The sequence below is a fragment of the Scyliorhinus canicula genome, chromosome 2 (genome assembly GCF_902713615.1).
Source record: "Scyliorhinus canicula chromosome 2, sScyCan1.1, whole genome shotgun sequence".
NCBI classification, from domain to species: Eukaryota; Metazoa; Chordata; class Chondrichthyes; order Carcharhiniformes; family Scyliorhinidae; genus Scyliorhinus; species Scyliorhinus canicula.
Genome location: NC_052147.1, coordinates 243,929,660 through 243,952,543, shown reverse-complemented (window position 1 = coordinate 243,952,543; position 22,884 = coordinate 243,929,660). Strand labels below are relative to the sequence as shown.

At 44.4% G+C, this 22,884-nt stretch overlaps 1 protein-coding gene across 5 annotated transcripts in view; it reads right to left on the bottom strand.

Moving 5' to 3' along the window:
- Nucleotides 1-22,884, bottom strand: part of thsd7ba (thrombospondin, type I, domain containing 7Ba) — a 1,373,128-nt gene that overhangs the window by 1,174,110 nt on the left and 176,134 nt on the right. For all 5 annotated transcript variants that reach the window (XM_038789927.1, XM_038789926.1, XM_038789930.1 and 2 more), the window contains one exon: nt 15,402-15,576. In XM_038789927.1, the coding sequence (XP_038645855.1) occupies nt 15,402-15,543 (142 nt within the window). In that variant the 5' untranslated portion in view covers nt 15,544-15,576. The remainder of the gene's footprint in view (nt 1-15,401; nt 15,577-22,884) is intronic.

Genomic DNA, 22,884 nt, shown 5'->3' with positions numbered 1-22,884 from the left:
CTTCCACCTTCTTCCGTCAGGAAAAAGATACCAAAGTTTGAGGTCAGGTACCTTCCCTACTGCCATCAGACGTTTGAATAGACCTACCTCGTATTAAGTTGATCTTTTCTCTACCACCTTGCTATAACTGTAACATTATATTCTGCAGTCTCTCCTTCCTTCCCTATGTACGGTATGCATTGTTTGTACAGCACGCAAGAAACAATACTTTTCACTGTATACTAATACATGTGACAATAATAAATCAAATACAAAAAATATATTCTTTTTACTTTGGAGATTCTGATTGCCAATAAAAGCCAAAGAAATGTGCCGATATCGATTCATCTTGATATTACTGCCACTCTTGTGTCACTGCAAAGCTATCTCCATTTTGCAGTGATGCAAAAGTGACTGTGTGGACCACTGATGTCAAAAACCAATCTGAACTGGGACTGCGGCGCTGAGGATCCGGGTTCGAATCCCGGCCCTGGGTCACTGTCTGTGTGGAGTTTGTGCATTCTCCCCATGTCTGCGTGGGTTTCACCCCAATAACCCAAAGATATGCAGGTTAGGTGGATTGGCCACGTTAAATTGCCCCTTAATTGGAAAAAAAAATTGAATACTCAAAATTTATATTAAAAAAAAGAACCGATCTGAAGCCAGAACACAAGAGCACAAGACCCCTTGGGAGTGCAGTCTCCAGTCTGTGCTCTCAAAATATTTTAAACTCTCTGCCTGGGTATTGGAGCTCTGCACATTACGCATGTAAGCTGTATAAATCAACCCTTGACAGTGGCAAATTGATTCTGTAGCGACTGAACGAGCAAACAGCATTGCATAAAGGCAGCCGAAAGCAACAGTATAAAGGACCAACTTGTAGAAACCAAAAACAATTTGCAAGTTTTCACCAGATCTAAGCATAGATTAGATGATTACAGCAAGAGTGAATTTATATTCAGAGTATGGATGTAACTAGATGCATATCTCATATCTGTAGGATGGAATGGCACAGGATCTAGAATGGCATGGAGGCATTCAAGCACAAGAGGTAGTCATCAACAATGATATATATCCCTTTACAATAACAAACGCCGAGACCAGAAAAGTGTTTTATGAAACTGAAAGGAAGCAGCACTATTGTTTCTTTCTGCAACGGAGGCGTAAGGATCATTCAGAACACCACATAATCCTTTCCCATTTTCTTTACAAAGCTTTGAGAAATAGCGGTTTTCTAAAGAAAAAGGATTTTTCATCCTTGTATCAATGTAACATAAAAGGTTATTTAACCATATATGCGGCATTCGTCTAAAAATGGTTACCACATAAGAAGGACCTTGTTCAATTAGAGCTCAAAGAGTTCCTAATGCTATGCACCAAATGATATTTAGGCAGTAAAAGGTACCCAATATTTTACAGTTAAGGGTTGAAATTCTGTGGCCCTGAATCCATCAAAAAGTAGTTCCTGGGTCGAGTGGAACATCCTTTGAGGCAGGATTCAATCACATCAATCCCAAATTCCTTTTTAACCATCAGAACTTATGAAAGAAAGTCAAGCACATAGCATAACATCCCAGGAATGGATAGGTGCATTACGAAGCCATGAAAAGGAGGACATATGATTTAATTATCCTAATTTGAGCCTTAGCAATACCACACAAAAGGATCCGTGGCATCCCTGGCATTTACTGTTGCCGATGACCTAGAGATATTTAAACATTGAAAGGGCTATTTTGTCAAAAGCAGGAACACCCATTTACTTTCAAGCCTGAAGGATCAGTGGCAGGAATAAATATTTTCCAGGAAGATTTGGGGCCAGCAAAGTCATGGATACCAAGCTCCCACTTATGAATAGCCCTGACCCTGGGTCAGGATGGAACTCTTCAGGTTGGTCTAACTTTTCTCCTGCCTCAAATGCCCCACCTAGAATTCACTCGCACCAGATGTGGAAGTACTTTAAACAAAGAGCAAAGAAAATTACAGCACAGGAACAGGCCCTTCCGCCTTCCAAACCAAAGCCTGCACAGACCATGCTGCCTGTCTGAACCAAAAATCCCCACCATTGGATTCTCATCCTATTCATGTATTTGTCGAGACACCCCTTAAAAGTCACTACCGTATCTACGTCCACTACCTGCCCCAACAGCGAGTTCCAGGCTTCACCACCCTCTGTGTGAAAAACTTGCCGCTTACATCTCCTTTAAACCTTGCCCCTCTCACCTTAAACCTATGCCCTCTAGTAATTGGCTCTTCCATCCTGGAAAAAGCTTCTGACTATCCACCCTGACCATGCTCCTCATAATCTTGTAGACCTCTATCAGGTCGCCCCTCGACTTCTGTTGTTCCAGTGAGAACAAACCAAGTTGCTCCAACCTCTCTTCAGAGCTAATGCCCTCCATACCAGGCAACATCCTGGTAAATCTTTTCTGTACCCTCTCCAAAGCCTCCACATCCTTCTGGTAGTGCAGCGACCAGAATTGAACACTACATTCCAAGTGCAGCCTAACTAAGGTTCTATAAAGCTGCAACATGACATGCCAATTTTTAAACTCTATGCCCTGGCCAATAAAGGCAAGCATGCCGTATGCCTTCTTGCATTGCAACTTTCAGTGACCAGTGGACCTAGAAGAACATAGAACATAGAACAGTACAGCACAGAACAGGCCCTTCGGCCCTCGATGTTGTGCCGAGCAATGATCACCCTACTTAAACCCACATACCCGTAACCCAACAATCCCCCCATTAACCTTACACTACGGGCAATTTAGCATGGCCAATCCACCTAACCCGCACATCTTTGGACTGTGGGAGGAAACCGGAGCACCCGGAGGAAACCCACGCACACACGGGGAGGACGTGCAGACTCCACACAGACAGTGACCCAGCCGGGAATCGAACCTGGGACCCTGGAGCTGTGAAGCATTGATGCTAACCACCATGCTACCGTGAGACCTGTACACACTGATCCCTCTGCCTATCAATATTATTAAGGTTTCTGCTATTGACTGAATGGGCGGGATTCTCCGACCCCCCCCCGCCGGACCAGAGAATCGCCGGGGGGTGGGCATGAATCACGCCCTGATGCCGGCTGCCGGATTATCCGACGGCGGTTTATCGATGGGGGTGGGAATCACGGCGCGCCGGTCGGGGGCCGTTGGCAGCAGCCCCCTGGCGATTCTCTGCCCCGCGATGTGCCAAGGAGCCAACCGTTTTCTGCCAGTCCCACCGGCATAGATTACACCAGGTCCGTAGCGGCGGAACCTGGCTCTGCGGGCGGCCTGCGGAGTCGTCAGGGGGGGTACAGGGGATCTTGTCCCGGGGGGTGGCTCCCATGGTGGCCTAGCCCGCAATCGGGGCACACCGATCTGCAGGTGGGCCTGTGCCGTGTGGGCACTCTTTCCCTCCGCGCCATCCGCTGTAACGGTCCGCCATGGACGGCGCGGAGAAGAATGAAACGAAAATCGCTTATTGTCACAAGTAGGCTTCAAATGAAGTTACTGTGAAAATCCCCTAGTCGCCACACTCTGGCGCCTGTTTGGGGAGGCTGGTACGGGAACCCCCCTGCGCATGCGCTGGGATGACACCAGTACACGCAGGCGCTTCCGCATATGCTCCAACTTGCGCCAGTGGAGGCCCTTTGATGCCAGTTGGCGCCAACCCCACCGGTGCCAGGCTAGCCCCTGTAGATGCGGAGGATTTCGCACCTTCCGGGCAGCCCAATGACAGAGTGGTTCACGCCACTCCTCGGCGCCGGTACCGGCCCACCCCACCGGTTAGGGGAGAATCCCGCCCTACATTTCCCAATTGTATGAGACCTTCCAAAATGCATTACCTCACATTTGTCTGGATTAAACTCCATCTGCCATCTCTCCGCCCAAGTCTCCAACCGATCTATATCCTGCTGTATCCTCTGACAGTCCTCATCGCTATCCGCAATTCCACCAACCTTTGTGTTGCCGGAAAGTGACTGATCAAACCAATTACATTATCGTCCAAATCACGTACATATATTACAAACAGGAAAGGTCCCAGCACTGATTCCTGAGGAACGCCACTAGTCATAGCCCTCGATTCAGAAACACAGCCTTCCACTACTATCCTCTGTCTTCTATGACAGAGCCCGTTCTGTATCCAGCTTGCCAGTTCACCTCTGATCCCATGCAACTTCAACCTCTGCACCAGTCTGCCATGGGGGACCTTGTCAAAGGCCTTACTGAAGTCCATGTAGACAACATCCACTGTTCTACCCTCGTCAATCATCTTCGTCACTTCCTCGAAAAACTCAATCAAGTTAGTGAGACACAACCTCCCCTTCACAAAATTATGCTGCCTTTCGCTAATACATCCACTTGCTTCCAAATGGGAGTAAATCCTGTCTCGAAGAACCTTCTCCAGTAATGTCCCTACCACTGACGTAACGTTCACCAGCCTGTAATTTCCTGGATTATCTTTGCTACGTCTCTTAAACAAAGGGGTCACTATTCCCGAACTGCTCCCCTACTAAAACATTGACCACCTGGCCGGGCTCATTCCCCAATACCAGGTCCAGTACGGCCCCTTCCCGAGTTGGACTATCTACATATTATTCCAAGAAGCCCTCCTGGATGCTCCTTACAAACTCTGCCCCATCCACGCCCCTAGCACTGTGTGAGTCACAGTCAATAAAGACGAAGATAAAATCACTCACCACAACTCTGTTACTTTTACACCTTGCCAAAATCTGCCTACATGTCTGTTCCTCGATTTCCCACTGGCTGTTGGGAGACCTATAGTAAACCCCCAACATTGTGACTACCCCTTTCTGTTCCTGAGCTCTACCCATATTGTCTCGCAGTATGAGCCTTCTGAAGTGTCCTCCCGCAGTATAGCTGTGATATTCTCCTTAACCAGTAGTGCAACTCCCCCACCCCTTTTACATCCCCCTCTAAGTCTCCTGAAACATCAAAATCCTGGAACGTTAAGCTGCCAATTCTATAATAATAATCGCTTATTGTCACGAGTAGGCTTCAATGAAGTTACTGCCACATTCCGGTGTCTGTTCGGGGAGGCTTGTACGGGAATTGAACCCGCGCTGCTGGCATTGTTTTGTCTTACAAGCCAGCGATTTAGCCCACTGTGCTAAACCAGCCCCTGTCCTTTCCTTAACCAAGTCTCTGCAATGGCAACAACATCATAGTTCCAAGTACTAATCCAAGCTCTAAGTTCATCTGCCTTAGCTGTTACACTTCTTGCATTGAAACAAATGCACTTTAGTCCATTAGACCCTCTTTGATCAGCAACCACACCCTGCTTGCACTTCCTCCGAGTCTTACTGGAACTACTCTCTAGTTCCTCTTCAGTTAATTCACCTTTGCTTTGATTCCCATCCCCTGCCAAACTAGTTTAAATCCACCCTTCCTACCTATGTTGTTAGTACCAATATGTACCACTCTGATGTTCATGCACTCCCTTCAGAATGCTTTCTGCCTGTTCAGAGACATCCTAGACCCTGGCACCAGGGAGGCAACATACCATCCTGGAGTCTCTTTCACGTCCATAGAAGAGCTTATCTATATCCTTAACTATAGAGTCCCCTATAAGTATTGTTCTATTGCTCTTTGACCCACCCTGCTTAACAAAAGAGCCAGCCGTGGTGCCCTGCTCTGGCTGCTGCTGCTGATATCCCCTGATAGCCACCACCCCCCAACAGTATCCAAACATTTCAGACTAATTGCATCACTAGCATGATCTAAATGTTCTTGTGATATGACCATATTGTTTGGTGAAGGTGGAAAGAAAGCAATCCATTGTAAATATTTGCAAGTTTTGTATCTGTATTTGTTGCATTCAACTGCTCTGGTTCCTGATTTTGTTTCTAATTGGCAAGGGTATTAATTGAGGCCACTCAGAATATTCAGATCAAATGTGCAAGATTTTTAAATTTCTGGATCTGCTTTCTAACTTTAATGTGGAAAGCTAGTGTGTAGCTTAGTGTTTCATTCAGTTCAAAAGGTAGCAGTAAAGATTCAGTGGCAAAAAGCCTACTCTGCTTTTAAACACTTCTCCTTTATCACTGCCACAGTTTGCAGTGGTATCACAGTGAAATCAGTGTTGCTTGCCCAGCATACAACTTGGGTGCTTTTAAGCCATGTTATCCGAAACCTCCATAGAGTTTATATTAGGATATGAACAACCCAATTAAGCATTTACTCAACTCCAATTTGTTTCTTGTACAATGTCAAAGTCTTCTTTTTTATTCATTCTTCGGTACTCCCTTGGTAAATTTTAGTGCACTGTTAATAGTGTTGGGTTGCAATTCATTGTGGGATTTACTTTGTATTCCAAGAGCTTATTTCCTAGCGGAGTAACAGCTAGAATCAGTTTAGAAAGCTGAGCTTAAATGTTCAAGTCAATTACTCCTGTCAAATGCCCCAATTGTAGCCGAACAGCCTTCAAATTTGAAATAAAAGTTATAAGTGCAGTCTGATAAAAACGCAACTGATCTAAATGTCAAACTACAATGGATGTTGGCAGATGACAATGATCACATGCTAACATCATACTCACAATTATTTACTGTAAAAACAACATATATTGGCATCACCGTTGCAAGTAAAACATTTGAAACTGTTAATACGCTCATTTAAAATGTAAATGTTCTGATGTTAAAGGGGACGAAAACTCACAAACCCTCAATCCAAGCATATGCTGTCCACCAGTGACCTCGAGCAGCGACCCCACCAATGTATGCAAGGTGAGAGACACGTAATTCAGTATAAATAACGCCAAGAGGCAAAGCTACCACTAGCGTCTGTCTCGTGCACCTTTCAGAAGGGAGAGGCCTCAAAAAGTGGTGCAAATTGCATGATCTAGGTTACCCATCCACCCCCCACTCAGCAACCCCCACCACAGCAAACGATGAAGAAAAAATTTCTGTTGGCTATCTCTACAGAGGGAGCTGAAATCTTCAGTTCCCATGCCTGAACCCCATCCCAGGAAATCTCCACAGCTGCCACTCAGCAGGTCAACCCACCTACTTGATGTACTTCCCTACAATATTCCACCTGACCAGGCATGAGGAACCACCTGGCCTAAGAATCCATCTATCTCTCCAACTTGACCACACCTCAAACAAGGCTCTGCAGAGTTTAGTGGAGGAGGCCAGATCTGAACATATCTGAATTCCTGATCTCTAAACTCACAGCAGCGGACAATAGACATACAGCCCCTGAGCACTTTCAAATGAAGGCACCACAAAACTGCCTGACTATGTTGTTGCCAAATTTTACTGATAAGTAGAAACTTCTAGCTATCTGCAACATTTCCATCACATGTTCACTTTTATATTAGCAAATTACTGTGGATGCTGGAATCTGAAACCAAAGAAAAAATGCTGGAAAATTTCAGCAGGTCTGGCAGCATCTGTCAAAGAGTCATCTGGACTCCGAATGTTGGCTCTTTTCTCTCCCTACAGATGCTGCCAGACCTGCTGAGATTTTCCAGCATTTTCTCTTTGGTTTCAGACTCCAGCATCCGCAGTAATTTGCTAATATAAAAGTGAACATGTGATGGAAATGTTGCAGATAGCTAGAAGTTTCTATTTATCAGTAAATGGTGTTTCCAATAGATTTAAATGTGTCTAGATAAAAACTGTTGTTAATTTGGGGTCAAATGGATGATGTACACTTAGACATTGAGAGCCCATAGTTCAGATGATCTATTAGGCCATAAACAATGACGTATTTATGACATTTTCTATGGTTTTGGTTCATTTTTCAATTATCATATTGTGACATTATGATAAATGTAAAGAACTGTAAGGGTTAATGTTATGTCCAAATTAACCACTAGTGGGAGCTAGATGCAGAACTATGTAAAGCATCGATGCTAAGCCTTCTGGGTGAGAGGTGGAGGAGAAAGCTAGAGGACAGACTGTAGGAAAGATAGTGTGAGTGAGAGCAGATCATAGTTATTGTATTAGTGCAGAGATTAGTCGTAGATGAGGGTAGATTGTGTTTATTATCAACTGTTTATTATATAGGAGTAAGTGTTGAATCCAATTAAGTCGTGTAAATAAATCAATAGCTTTGTTCAATATAAAAGCTAGTTGTGGTCTTTGTGAACACTATGCAGACCATCCTCAGATTAGAACTACAAAGAACATCACACATATTAATTTACAACAGAATAAAATAACTGATTCCAATTTGACTATGTAGCAATCTGACCATGTGGCTTCTACAAATACTATTGCAATTACCTCATAAAATAGGTGTAATATCCCTCACGAGACCTACGGGGTGAATGCTCATCTTCCCCATTCTCCTTACGGAGCACAAGCTCCCCCATTGGGGTGGGGCATCTCAATTACCCAGTGTACCTAAGGTCGGGCAGTAACCCAGAGAGGTATCAGGAACTGACCAGGATATTATAGGGAATGCCACCAGAGAGCGTCAGGATAATACATACCCTGTTGGCATCTGATTTACATGTAAGACAATTCCAAGTGGTTTTCGCAGTAACCAGAACGTTCCCCAATCCAAAAGCTGACAGTTGGTGTCCGGATCTGACGGAAGATTTCAGAGAGCGGAGCCTGATGTCTAATTGATACACAGCAGCCTACTCTTGCTCTATAATAATATTTCTTTAGCAAGAATTCGTTTTTCAATCCCATAAACACAACTGAGTTGATCCTGGAAGTCAGACTGAGGCTTCACAATTATTCACACTTACAGGAGACATTTTGTCAGCCCCCCCCCCCCGAGTGGCAGTACAAGAGGTGGGGGGGAAGGGCAGTGAAATTTCAGACAGCCATATCAAGAGTGTTGCCCGAGTCAATCCTGCCCCTGAACCACCTTACCAATTGCAGGAACAGGAACGTCTCAGACACACTGACCAGAGGTGGATGTCTAATTTAGTCAATTAAAAGCCCCATTAAAAGTCACAGTTTAGGCCTCAAGCACCTTTCCAATGGCAGCAAGCCCCCTTGCTTCGTGGAGAAGCATCAAGATGTACGGAAGTGACTTCTCAGCAGCTTCCCAGGGGTACATCAGATCGGGAGGCTCCATGGCCCAAGGAGGGGGTCTCCAATGGCAAACGGTCACTGCCCTATCACTGCCACTGGAGAAGTTTCCTGTCCAATCACCAGAGCCTGCCTGCCTAGCCTCAGCAGTGAAAAATAAATTCTAGCTCCCCTGTCCTCTCATTTTCCTTGGAACCTCAATAGCAGCCACCTCTCTAAGTGACATCCCGAGGCCGCAGAGCTGCCAACCCTCTGATTGGGCTGGCAGCGTGGACAGCTAACCTGCCGTCCTTGATTGGATAGTGGGCCTGGCAGCAGCCAATTAAGAAGCAGGCTGCGGTCCCATTGCACCCCCCCCCCCCCCCCCTCATTCAGGACCAACTATTTAGTTCTAATGGCGGTAAGGTTTTGGCCCAGCAATTCAAAACTCCAGCCAATTCCAAATTCCCAGCCACTCCCCCTCCCCTACCCACTCTCAGTGGGTGACACCATGGGCTGGGGGTGCATGTCTGGGGTGTCAATTCTAAATCTCTGATCTCCTTAGCCCAGGAGACCCCAGGGAGGAATGCATGATTCTGGGAAACTCCTATTCATTCCACGAGGATAGAAAACCTTGGCATGCATGGTTTGTATTTCCATTCATAATGTACTCTGATCCTTAATTTAGAGGGTGTGCAGAATCAACGTTCAAGACTTTAGATCAATCCAATGAAGAGTGTGATATATTACTGTCACCATTGAAATTCAAAATGGGACTAATTGGATGTAAAGACTTTTTTTTCCAGATGCAGCAAAACCAAAAATATGCTTAATATATTCAGTAAACCAGGCAGATTCCGTGGTTTGAGCATCTGAGGCAAAGCTTAAAACTCAGTTGCATACATTACTTCTGCTATTGCAAAAGTACTTTGCTGTTCTGAGACCACATGCACAAAGCACCATTCTCCTCCAGCTTTCTTAATTGTTCAAAGAGCAATAGTAGTACCAACTTTGTCAAGCATTAAAATAATTCAAAAGTGCACAACATGAAATAAAACATTATTAACGGAGTGTTCAAGTGCCCTCAACTCATCACCTGCCTGGAGAAACAGAAATTTGCAAAACAATTCCTGCTATCGTGGAACATTTACACCTACTCTATATTTTGACATTCAAACTAAGGCATAAAAACTTTGGACAACCTTTCTTCACAATCAATTACAACCGTTGATCACAACGGGAGGAAAGCTCTTGCATTTATACATTTCATAACTTCAGCAGTTGCCAAAACACACTGCAGCAAAATGCAGTCACTGTTGTAATTTAGGAAGCACAGCAGCAAGGTTTTCGTAGAGGAATGAAACAAATGAGTACATGATCTGGTTTTGCTCATGGTTGATGGGTAATTATCAGCCAGGGCACGGGGAAAAACAACTCCACTCTTTCTTTTGAAATTTCTACTTCCACCTGAGAGGACTGAGCTTTAATGCTTCATCTAAAGGTCACCACAACTGACTGGGTGGCACTCCCTCTGAACCGCAATGAGGTTTCCCCCACCCCCCCCCCCCCCCCCCCTCCACCCCGCCAGATTATGTGCCGCAGGTTCTGTAGTGGCGCTTGACTGCACCAACCATCTCACACAGAGGCAAGAATGCTAGCTACCACTGGCAAAAGGCTAACAACAGGGTTCAAACGCATCAGTGCAATTTCTCAGCAAGTCTCTTTCAGCTATACATTTACTTCAGGGCAAGTTATGAAGAGAACCTCATTACCCCCCATACTGAGTAGGTATGAATGTCCCTCAGTATGAAGACTTCTTTGGCGAATTTCTGCTTCTGCTGGAAGTTCATGAGTTCATTGCTAACCAGCCCCACCTCCGCGCCACCCACCCCATTGAGATTGTCTCTTTTTTGGAACTTGGGAAACATAATCGTTTGTTTCCGGTGTGTTCAAACTTCCCAGAATTCACTTATTCCTTCAAAATTATCATCAAAGCTTCATAAATCTCTTCCTCGTCTTTTTAAATACCCTGTCATAAAGTCCATTTGTCTTGGAGAATGTATTGATTTTCAGCCCTTTAAACTGGGAACTTCTGCTTTGCCAACAAAATCCCAGAGCACACAGGATATATGATTGATGTTGGATATTTTTTTTCCTGGTGTTTTTTCCTCCACTAACAAATTGCCATTTACCACATTAATTAGCTCCTATCCATCCTTCATTTCAGAATTTGACTGAATTTGTATACTTGTATAATTTGTGAATCTAAACAAAGTTCTTACATCTCACTGCACTGAGGTTTGTTTTTAAAAGAATACAACACAAAAGTAGAGAGGTAGTGCTATCTTGTATAGAACCTAGGTTAAATGACACATGGGAGCACTGTGTGCCTATCTGTATTACAAAACTATTTCATCAAAGCACTGGAGAAAGTGCAGAAATGACATACGCAATGTTCCCCTCATTGAGAAGATGTGATATGAGGGAAAGATACAGTAGGCCAGGACTCTTCTCTGGAAAAGAGGTTAACAGGAGACTCGACAGAGGTCTTTAAAATTCTGAAATGGCACAACAAAGTGGATGTGAAGAAAACATTTCCCCTAGTCCAGAACACGGCAGCATAAAATTTTTTTAAAAGTTGCCAACAGAGGCAATAAAGAATTTAGGAAGGATTTCTTTAGAGAATGGTGAAAATGTGAAAATCGCTGCCGCAACTGGTTGATGTCAATAGTATTGATATATTTAAGTGAATTGAGCGGCACAAGGGAAGATGGGAAGAAGTTACTTGAATGTGAGGGAACTTGGCTGGCTCATACACACCAGCACAAACCAGTTGGTGAATGGCTAGCCACCTGTGCAGTACTTTCCATACAGTTACCTTGTCCAAAATTCTTATGATTTGCGTGCCTGTGCAACCATTTCTGTGCTCCTAATGATCCGTAAATGTGCTCTATGAACAATTGACATTTTTGGTTCGGTTCAGTTCATTTTTATCTACATGGCCTTCTTTTTGGGTCCCACTGGCTTGAGACAGTAGTGAGCTCGCATGCAATTACAGGTTTTCTATCTGAGCTTTGAGAACAAAGATTTCCATTTTATAAATCTCTTGGATCCATGTGTAATAAAAGCAATTCCATCTTCAAGGAATGTGGAAAAATAAATATTTGTTTGCACTGTAAATACCTTGGAAAAAAGTGCTGGGTCGTCTTTTTATCAGCAGCTGAATGTCAACATATATGAAGCTTCAGAACACTACTGGGACTTTGAATCATCCTTCTTGGTGTTCAGATCTGAATCTCTTTGAGCATATGGCCTTTCAAGTAAAATTAATCAATCTCTTTATCACATCAGCAGTATCTGAAGCTGCAATCATTATCGCACTACTGAGAACAAAATGAAAGTGCTGATCACAGAGGGAATCGGGTTTTAGAATTTGCACAGGCAAAGTTTCATTATTTTCTAATTTCAGCAACAATGCCATGAAGCCAGACGCCTAGCTCGGGACTGCTTTGAAAGTGGAATTAGCTCTTTGGGAGGTATGTCGCTTTGCTTTGATGCTGCAGATAAGGAACAAGCCAAAATATTAATAATATACAAGAATAGCTGAGAATTGCTCTGTATCAATCAGGTTTACAAGCCCTGCATTGTCACACTCGTCCATGAATGCAATGTTGTCATCAAAGCATGTATCTGATACTTGTGGAAATGGACGCACTTTGCTGTAATTCTCTGCATGAAAGAGAATGACTGTAATACAGAAAGAAGTGTTCTCTCAGAAATATCTCACTCCATACAATGAAACGATAACATGAAAAAATGGGAATACAAAATACTTATAGTTTCCAATAAGATGTTAACTTCACTTTGAGTAACAAGAAAGCCTACTAATCGATCTCTATTAATAACAAAATGAGCTTTGCAGGCTGCAACAGAATCTTCAAAACCTACCATGCCTTAATACATGCTCATTAATACATAACCCTTCAGCCAATTATATTTCTGCCAAAACATCCATGACATTTTACATTTATTGAATTATTTATCGTACTCCTTCATGAGATTCCACAACTAATCTTTTTCATCTATCTATTCCATTATATTGATTATTTCATGAAACAACATAGATTTGAAAAGTGCATTATGACATCGTAATGTACAGGTTTCTTTGTAACATAATGAATCTCTGGCACTGTTAGCTGTGATGAAAGCAGTTTGTCTATTAGTCAGCTTGTCAAATTGGAATGAAATGAAAATGAAAATTGCTTATTGTCACAAGTAGGCTTCAAATGAAGTTACTGTGAAAAGCCCCTAGTTGCCACATTCCGGCGCCTGTTCGGGGAGGCTGTTACGGAAATTGAACAGTGCTGCAGGCCTGCATTGGTCTGCTTTCAAAGCCAGCTCTTTAGCCCTGTGCTAAACCAGCCCTTGGGTTGGTAATTGAATATTAAATAACATATTTAGATCAATTAAGATCCCTCAGAAGATTATGGAAAAATAGGAAGGAAAGTCATTTCTTTCAAAAGATTAGTGCCCATGATTGCAATCAGTTTTTAGAAGATTTCCCGTACTGCAATATAATTAAGTTGTTAAAAGTAGCATAGAATCGACCAAGATTAATTCCTTTTTCCCCAAAGGACACAATATCTCTTTTTTCAGACAATTCACAAATCCACGCCATTTTCAATGTGCAATTTCTCAATTCATCTGTTTTTATATAAGCTCTCTGGCAGTACAATACTGAAAAATATTGTAAATTTACATTTAGCTTCCATAACTGTATTCTTTTATAATTCCATCTTCACCTATCCGGCCTTCCTTTTATATGTTTGGATTATTTTTCCAGTGGCTTCCTTCAACATTCAGCTGCAATGTTATCTTTGGTTGTTTCTTTCACTTCATATTTTATCAATCTGGTTAGTCAAACACTTTTAAAGTGTGTTTATTAGCCCTTGATTTGTAATTATTCTGCTTTTAAATGTGAACCATTAATCTTCTACTGAGATTCTACACCCCCCCTATCCATATCCATACCTATTGCATTGCTTTAAATGTCTCTCTCACTGGCTCTCAAATTAACCTGCATGCAAAACTTCATGTCTTAAGGCCAGAGTGCTATCCATCACCAAAATCACCTGCAAAATGCTGCCCTTATCTTGCCTTGCATTTCAGAGTTCTCTTTGGTCTACCAATTCTGGCATCCACTGTATGCCCTATCTGTTGTGCCATTCATGGCAGAATCCTCAAGTGTCCCAGGCCTATTCCAAGATTCCCTTGCTACTTTTCCTTCTGCTTCCAAAACATTTCTAAAAACATCCCTTCTTTTACAATACCTTCTCCCTAATTTTCAATTGTCTCTCTTAACTCTCAACCTACAATTCTCTGTGAAATGCCTTTGGCCACTTTCTACATTAAAGCTATTTATAAGTGGCTGATTATCAGTGTCACTGACAAGAAGTACCTGGACAATAACTTTTTTTTTATTTTTTATAAATTTAGAGTACTCAATTCATTTTTTCCAATTAAGGGGCAATTGAGCGTGTTCAATCCACCTACCCAGCACATCTTTGGGTAGTGGGGGCGAAACCCACGCAAACACAGGGAGAATGTGCAAACTCCACACGGACAGTGACCCAGAGCCGGGATCGAACCTGGGACCTCAGCGCCGTGAGGCCGCAGTGCTAACCCACTGCGACCTGGACAATAAGAAGGAGCCATTTGTACAATTTAATAAGTGCACAGGACCTATGTGTAAATGAAGGACACTATAATCATACAGCTCCTGGACCAGCAGTCTTGCACACTCACCTTTCAATGTAGACTATTGCTTTCACCAAGAATATCAAACATATGTATAGTGTGTTGCTGGTCATCCACAAGCAATTAACAAACGCAACATCTATTTTATCGGTGAATAAATTGATTACAAGTGATAAATATCTGATTTGTGACTATCAAGGTCTTATTCATCGATATATTCAATACTTGGGGGCGGCAAGGTGGCACAATGGTTAGCACTGCGCTGAGGACCCGGGTTCGATCCTGGTCCCGGGTCACTGCCGGTGTGCAATTTGCACATTCTCCCTGTGTCTGCGTGGTTCTCACCCCCACAACCTATAAACGTGCAGGGTGGGTGGATTGGCCACGTTAAATTGGCGTTTAATTGGAATAAACATTTTTTTTTAAAAATAAAATAAAAATAAAAACTTCAATATTTGATTTGATAAATTTGTACACCCAAGTGTGATGTAAGAAAATGTGACGTTATCATTAAGCAGTTAAGTTTGTTTCAGTTAATTACAACATTTCATAAAATAAATATCTTGCAGGAGCCATAATCTCTGAAGTACACATCAACAAAATTAGTCACCGTGAAATTGAGTAGCCCGCCACACAGAGACAGGTGTGCAACAGGCTGTACATTTTGGTTACTTCGGAGATTTACCTGTTCTCCATATGTACCGTGCTTCTTTATGTGCCTCATTGTTAGCTTGCGTTTGTAGAAAAATGAAGATCCAAAGCATCACGGATTTTCTCAAACTCTGCCACATCCATCCCACCAGGACCAACTCATCTCTCAGGCTCATAGTCCAGAGAATTTCGTCTTAACACTTCAGTTTCTGGAGATGAAAAAAAACAGGTTTGATTATTCACACATTTACCTTTGTTTTTCCAGTACGTTAATAGTCAAGTTGTTCGAAAAACTAGTCGTAAAGGAAAGTCAACACAAAACCACATCGCAGCTCATCTTAGAAGCCCCAGTTACTTTTCTAAAGCAGATCCCACTTCGCTTCCCACATACAAAATTGATGCAGAGTTCACATTATGAAGAGTAATTTTGTAAATTAGGCATGTTTTGCTGGGAAGGATAAAGGTGACATGATAGGGTTATAAAGGGGGTCGATAAAGATAGACCATGACCGGTTATTTCACTTTGTCCAGAACTAGTAGAACAAAGAACATACAGTGCAGAAGGAGGCCATTCGGCCCATCGCATCTGCACCAACCTACTTAAGCCCTCACTTCCACCCTTTTCCCGTAACTCAATAACCCCTCCTAACCTTTTTGGACACTAAGGGCAATTTATTTAGCATGGCCAATCCACCTAACCTGCACATCTTTGGACTGTGGGAGGAAACCGGAGCACCCGGAGGAAACCCATGCAGACACGGGGAAAACGTGCAGACTCCGCACAGACAGTGACCCAGCGGGGAATTGAACCTGGGACCCTGGCGCTGTGAAGCCACAGTGCCAGCCACTTGTGCTACTGTCCTGCGGTAGAAGCAGTAGAGATGGCCTGCGGTTTAAATGGAGGAAATTTAAAAATGTATTCGCGGAAGTGAATGGTCAAACTGTAACAGGGTCCCATGGGCGACGGCGGAAGCCATTACTATTTACTTATTTAAACATAAATGATGCATCTCTTTCAGAAAATAATATTGCTGATACAGTACATTAACATTTGAAACAGGACATGTGGTAATGGGGGGAGTGGGCAATTTTGGACCTCTTGTCCTCAAAACTCCACTACTAAGATGTCATGCCTCTGTAATGGACTAATAGATAGTCCATCAATGTCGGAGAAGAGATTCAGTTTTAACAAAGAATGTGCCTGTATTATTTATGTTTTTCTTTCCAAATATTAATGGTCTATTGCATGTAGTGATCTTTACATGGGTATGTACAGAAGGGGCTGCTGGGAAATGGAAAGACAACTGGGGGGGCTTCACTGGCGGGTATAAAGGGGGAAGCAAGCAGCCCTCAAGGCTCTTCGGCTGATTAGACTGTGAGGAGAACAAAGGCAAAGATTTAACTCAGGGCTGCTAGCGTGGTCAGGCCTAGTTGTAGTGTATAGAAAAGTTGTAACCTTTCTACTAGTACAGTTCTTAAAGTAAGAGCTCAAGCAGTTACTTAAGTTGGGTTACTCAATAAACTTTATGTAAAACTTCTGGACGACTTCGAGCCTTCTTCCGAAAGCCTTTGCTGTAACTGAATTGAGTAGCGCATGTTACCTGCCATACAGGTAACAAAACACTGCATATTTCCAGGATTTTCTGTTTTTTTATTTATTTACAAGTTTGTTAAGACATCGATCTTTAAATTATTTTAATGTATAAAGTTAAAAAAACTGAAAGGTGCAATGAACCAAGAACGTGGGCTTAAAATTCTCAAGCAAGCTGCAGAATCGAGCTTGGTTGTCTGAGAGTAAAGGAGCTTAAGAGTGGAGGAAAATTACATTTTATGCTGAGAGGTAAAAATGATGCTGGGCTGCTGAGCTTGTAACCTAAATCCAGAACGACAGGATACACTTCCAAAATGAACATGCCTCGCTGAGGATTCGAAGAATCGCATTTGTAAATAGTGGGATAGACATCTTGTGAAAGCTATTTGTGTTTATCAACTCCTTTGAGAAAACAAAATGGGCAGTAAACATTGGGCTCAGAATTAAAAGTATAGTTACAAGAAACAATAAGGTACCTCGTTGCAATCACTCCTGTATTACTAGATCATGAAAAAGTCATCCACGGAAAACAATCAACTGGAATTGTAAACGAAAAGGCAGCGTGGTGATCGATACATATTTTAAAGTCTCACCAATTTGCCTTTGGGGACAAGGGAGAAAAATTGCAATGCTCTCCTCTGGGAGATTTATAAAGCAAATCAGATGTTATTACAGGGCACTTTGTTGACAGAGTGAACTTGATCAACTAAAAAGTCTCCCCATGTTCCAGGCTTCCTTGTGTTTTAAGGGAAAACTAAGATGAACAAATGTATTTTATTATTTAAGTCCATTGTATCGAGCATGTTTGAATACATTGAATAAGAAGAAAATTGTGAATACTGCCAGTCCGAAATTAAAACATAAATCTCTGGAAATTTTATAGTAAGGTGCTTTGCTTCTCAAAGAGCAATATATGAGGCCGGATACTCCGGTTCTGAGACTGTGTTGACCCCGGGGCCTCATGTGGCGTCTCCTTTGTACCACCTCCTCCTCGGCCTGTTGGTCACCCAGCTCCCCATCCTCATCAACTGCCTCCTGTTCCTCTGACACAGGCTCCTCTGCTGCAGCATCCTCCACCTCAAGCAGCTCCAGGTCATATAGCCGCAGTGCATCGATCAGGATTACAGCGACTTGGCGAAAGGCCACCATTGCTGGTTGTATTCCAATATACAATGTCTGCAGGGTATGGAAGGCCGACATGTTTGCATGGTGCATATCCCCTGCCCAACCAGGTTCAACTGGCTACATAGTGGCCCCAGTTGGCAATGCAGACACTGCCCCCACATGTCCCCTTGTCCCATCGCCGCACCCCTAGCCCCATTGGTGCCCGGCACAGTGGGAGCCTCTGGTCTTGGCGCCCATCCCTGCTGACAGGGTTGCCATCAGCTGGAGCTGCCCTTACCAGCAGTACATTCTGTGGCCCCCATCCAGCACCCCCTGTAAGGGTTACTGTGGGTGTTATCTTTGGGTGGGCCGCGTGATGCCCCGTCAATGGGTGGCGGCCGGTTGGGGGGTGGTATAGCGGAGGAGGGGTTGCGGCGATGGGGTCGAGGGGTGGTGGGGTGGTGGGTGGGGGCTGGGGTGCGGGTTCGGATGTGGTTCGAGCACCCACCCATATGGCCGGTGGCACTCAGCAGAATCAGTTGCCATGCTTGGCGTGCCGCGGAGATGGCGGGCCATGCCTGGGCACTGATCCAGTCCCTTGGGGGTCAACCCAGCCCCATAGCCCATCTCCCACAGCATCCCTGAATCCCACCCAGCCAGTGTCAGGGCCGGCAGCCTAGAGTTGCACCTTTGCATCTCCTATGTCCTCTTTCTTCCGCATCAGCCAAAGCACCTGATCCTGATTTTTAAAGCACAAGTGAACGTCGCTGTTGGGAATTCCCCCCAGTGGAGGCAGAGCATCATGGAGGCGCCAGAGAATACCGAGTCAGACCCGCTAATGATATGCAAAGAGTGTTTACTGTGCACCCAATCGCTTTTGGAGAATCCCGCCCTTGGTTTTCTTCCAGACGCTGATCAATGTGCTTGAATGTCCAGCACTTTGGGCGGGATTCTCTCACCCCGGGACCTGGCCGGAGAATCGCCGGGACCGGCGTGAATCGCGCCACGCCGCCCCAACGCCGATCCACCCATTCTTTGGAGAACCGCCACCATTTGCGCTAGCGCATTCGGCGTGACGCCGGTCGGGGGCCGCTCTACGGGCCCTCCCAGCTGAAAAAGCCAAGTCCCGCCGGCGCCGTCCACACCTGCTCTTGGCCGGCGGGACTTTCGGCGTGGATGCATCTGGGAGCGGCCTGTGGGGGAGTGAGGGGGTGGGGGTGTCCTTCCACTGTGGCCTGGCCCGCGATCGGGGCCTACTGATCGGCGGGCTGGCCTCTCGGGCTGGGGGCCTCCTTTGTTCTGCGCCGACCCCTGTAGCCCTATGCCATGTTGCGTCAGGGCCGGCGCGGGGAAGGGAGCCACTGCGCATGCGTGGCAATCACGCCGGTCCCACTGTGCATGCACAGACCTGCGCCGCCCATCTGACGCCAGGATCGGCAGCTGGAGGGGGCCCTCTTTAGGGGTCAGAACCGCTGCTCCTGAGGCCATGTTGACGCCATCGAAAAACGCAACGGCGTTTACGACGGCATCAACACTTAGTCTCAGATCAGAGAATCCCGCCCTTGTTTTTTTTTAAATCACCGTGAGGAATAAAATTATATCTATATGTAAAATATTCATCAAGCATCAGTATGTATTATTTTTGTTCCCGCAACCAGAAATGAAGAGATACCTAACTTTATTGTTTATCTGTCTTTGTTCAGCTTTAACTCGGTGGTAGCAATCACACGTCAAAAAGTTAGCATTTTGAGAAAATAACCTAGGCGCACACTTGAGGACGTGTTGCCTGTCAGATGAGACATTAAACCAAGGGCCTAATTCTCCACAAACCAATGATCTATTTATTTATTTCATTGTCATTGATGGCAGCTTCCCGAGTGCAATTTGCCTCTCAGATAACCCCGAGATGTATCTCCTTAAGATACATTCATATTATTTTAATCAAACCTTGTGATTGAGACTCGCCAAGCTATCTAACCCAGGAGCAGTGATAAAATACAGAATGCTGTCCGCTGTATGCAAGCATGCAAACAACTGACCAAACCTTTCCAACATGCAAGACTAAAAGCTGTTTTAAAGTATAGCAGCCTGCTATTATCTGCAAACTGTTTTTCACAGATAAGCAAAGCCATTGGACTGTGATGTAAAACACCTTCAGGCCAGTGTATATAGAACATAGAACGATACAGCGCAGTACAGGCCCTTCGGCCCTCGATGTTGCACCGACATGGAAAAAAAACTAAAGGCCATCTAACCTACACTATGCCCTTATCATCCATATGCTTATCCAATAAACTTTTAAATGCCCTCAATGTTGGCGAGTTCACTACTGTTGCAGGTAGGGCATTCCACGGCCTCACCACTCTTTGCATAAAAAACCCACCTCTGACCTCTGTCCTATATCTATTACCCCTCAATTTAAAGCTATGTCCCCTCGTGCTAGCCACCTCCATCCGGGGGAGAAGGCTCTCGCTGTCCACCCTATCTAACCCTCTGATCATTTTGTATGCCTCTATTAAGTCACCTCTTAACCTTCTTCTCTCTCTCAAGTCCATCAGCCTTTCCTCATAAGATTTTCCCTCCATACCAGGCAACATCCTGGTAAATCTCCTCTGCACCCGTTCCAAAGCTTCCACGTCCTTCCTATAATGAGGCGACCAGAACTGTATGCAATACTCCAAATGCGGCCGTACTAGAGTTTTGTACAACTGCAACATGACCTCATGGCTCCGGAACTCAATCCTTTTACCAATAAAGGCCAACACACCATAGGCCTTCTTCACAACCCTATCAACCTGGGTGGCAACTTTCAGGGATCTATGTACATGGACACCGAGATCCCTCTGCTCATCCACACTACCAAGAATTTTACCATTAGCCAAATATTCCGCATTCCTGTTATTCTTTCCAAAGTGAATCACCTCACACTTCTCCACATTAAACTCCATTTGCCACCTCTCAGCCCAGCTCTGCAGCTTATCTATGTCCCTCTGTAACCTGCAACATCCTTCCGCACTGTCTACAACTCCACCGACTTTAGTGTCGTCTGCAAATTTACTCACCCATCCTTCTGCGCCCTCCTCTAGGTCATTTATAAAAATGACAAACAGCAACGGCCCCAGAACAGATCCTTGTGGTACGCCACTCGTAACTGAACTCCATTCTGAACATTTCCCAACAACTACCACTCTCTGTCTTCTTTCAACTAGCCAATTTCTGATCCACATCTCTAAGTCCCCCTCAATCCCCAGCCTCCGTATTTTCTGCAATAGCCGACCGTGTGGAACCTTATCAAATGCTTTACTGAAATCCATATACACCACATCAACTGCTCTACCCTCGTCAACCTGTTCAGTCACCTTCTCAAAGAACTCGATAAGGTTTGTGAGGCATGACCTACCCTTCACAAAACCATGCTGACTATCCCTAATCATATTATTCCTATCTAGATGATTATAAATCGTATATTTTATAATCCTCTCCAAGACTTTACCCACCACAGACGTTAGGCTCACCGGCCTATAGTTACCGGGGTTATCTCTACTCCCCTTCTTGAACAAAGGGACCACATTTGCTATCCTCCAGTCCTCTGGCACTATTCCTGTAGACAATGATGACCTAAAAATCAAAGCCAAAGGCTCAGCAACCTCTTCCCTGGCTTCCCAGAGAATCCTAGGAAAAATCCCATCAGGCCCCGGGGACTTATCTATTTTCACCTTGTCCAGAATTGCCAACACTTCTTCCCTACGCACCTCAATGCCATCTATTCTAATAGCCTGGGTCTCAGCATTCTCCTCCACAATATTATCTTTTTCCTGAGTGAATACTGACGAAAAGTATTCATTTAGTATCTCGCTTATCTCCTCAGCCTCCACACACAACTTCCCACCACTGTCCTTGACTGGCCCTACTCTTACCCTAGTCATTCTTTTATTCCTGGCATACCTATAGAAAGCTTTTGGGTTTTCCTTGATCCTACCTGTCAAAGACTTCTCATGTCCCCTCCTTGCTCGTCTTAGCTCTCTCTTTAGATCCTTCCTCGCTTCCTTGTAACTATCAAGCGCCCCAACTGAAACTTCACGCCTCATCTTCACATGGGCCTCCTTCTTCCTCTTAACAAGAGATTCCACTTCTTTGGTAAACCACGGTTCCCTCGCTCGACCCCTTCCTCCCTGCCTGACTGGTACGTACTTATCGAGAACATGCAATAGCTGTTCCTTGAACAAGCTCCACATATCCAGTGTGCCCAACCCTTGCAGCCTACTTCTCCAACCTACACATCCTAAGTCATGTCTAATGGCATCATAATTGCCCTTCCCCCAGCTATAACTCTCGCCCTGCGGGGTATACTTATCCCTTTCCATCACTAACGTAAAGGTCACCGAATTGTGGTCACTGTTTCCAAAGTGCTCACCTACCTCCAGATCTAACACCTGGCCTGGTTCATTACCCAAAACCAAATCCAATGTGGCCTCGCCTCTTGTTGGCCTGTCAACATATTGTGTCAGGAAACCCTCCTGCACACATTGTACAAAGAACGACCGATCTAATGTACTCGAACTATATCTTTTCCAATCAATATTTGGAAAGTTAAAGTCTCCCATAACTACCCCGTTACTTTCGCTCTTTTCCAGAATCATCTTCGCCATCCTTTCCTCTACATCCCTAGAACTATTAGGTGACCTATAGAAAACTCCCAACAGGGTGACCTCTCCTTTCCTGTTTCTAACCTCAGCCCATACTACCTCAGAAGAAGAGTCCCCATCTAGCATCCTTTCCGCCACCGTAATACTGTCCTTGACTAGCAGCGCCACACCTCCCC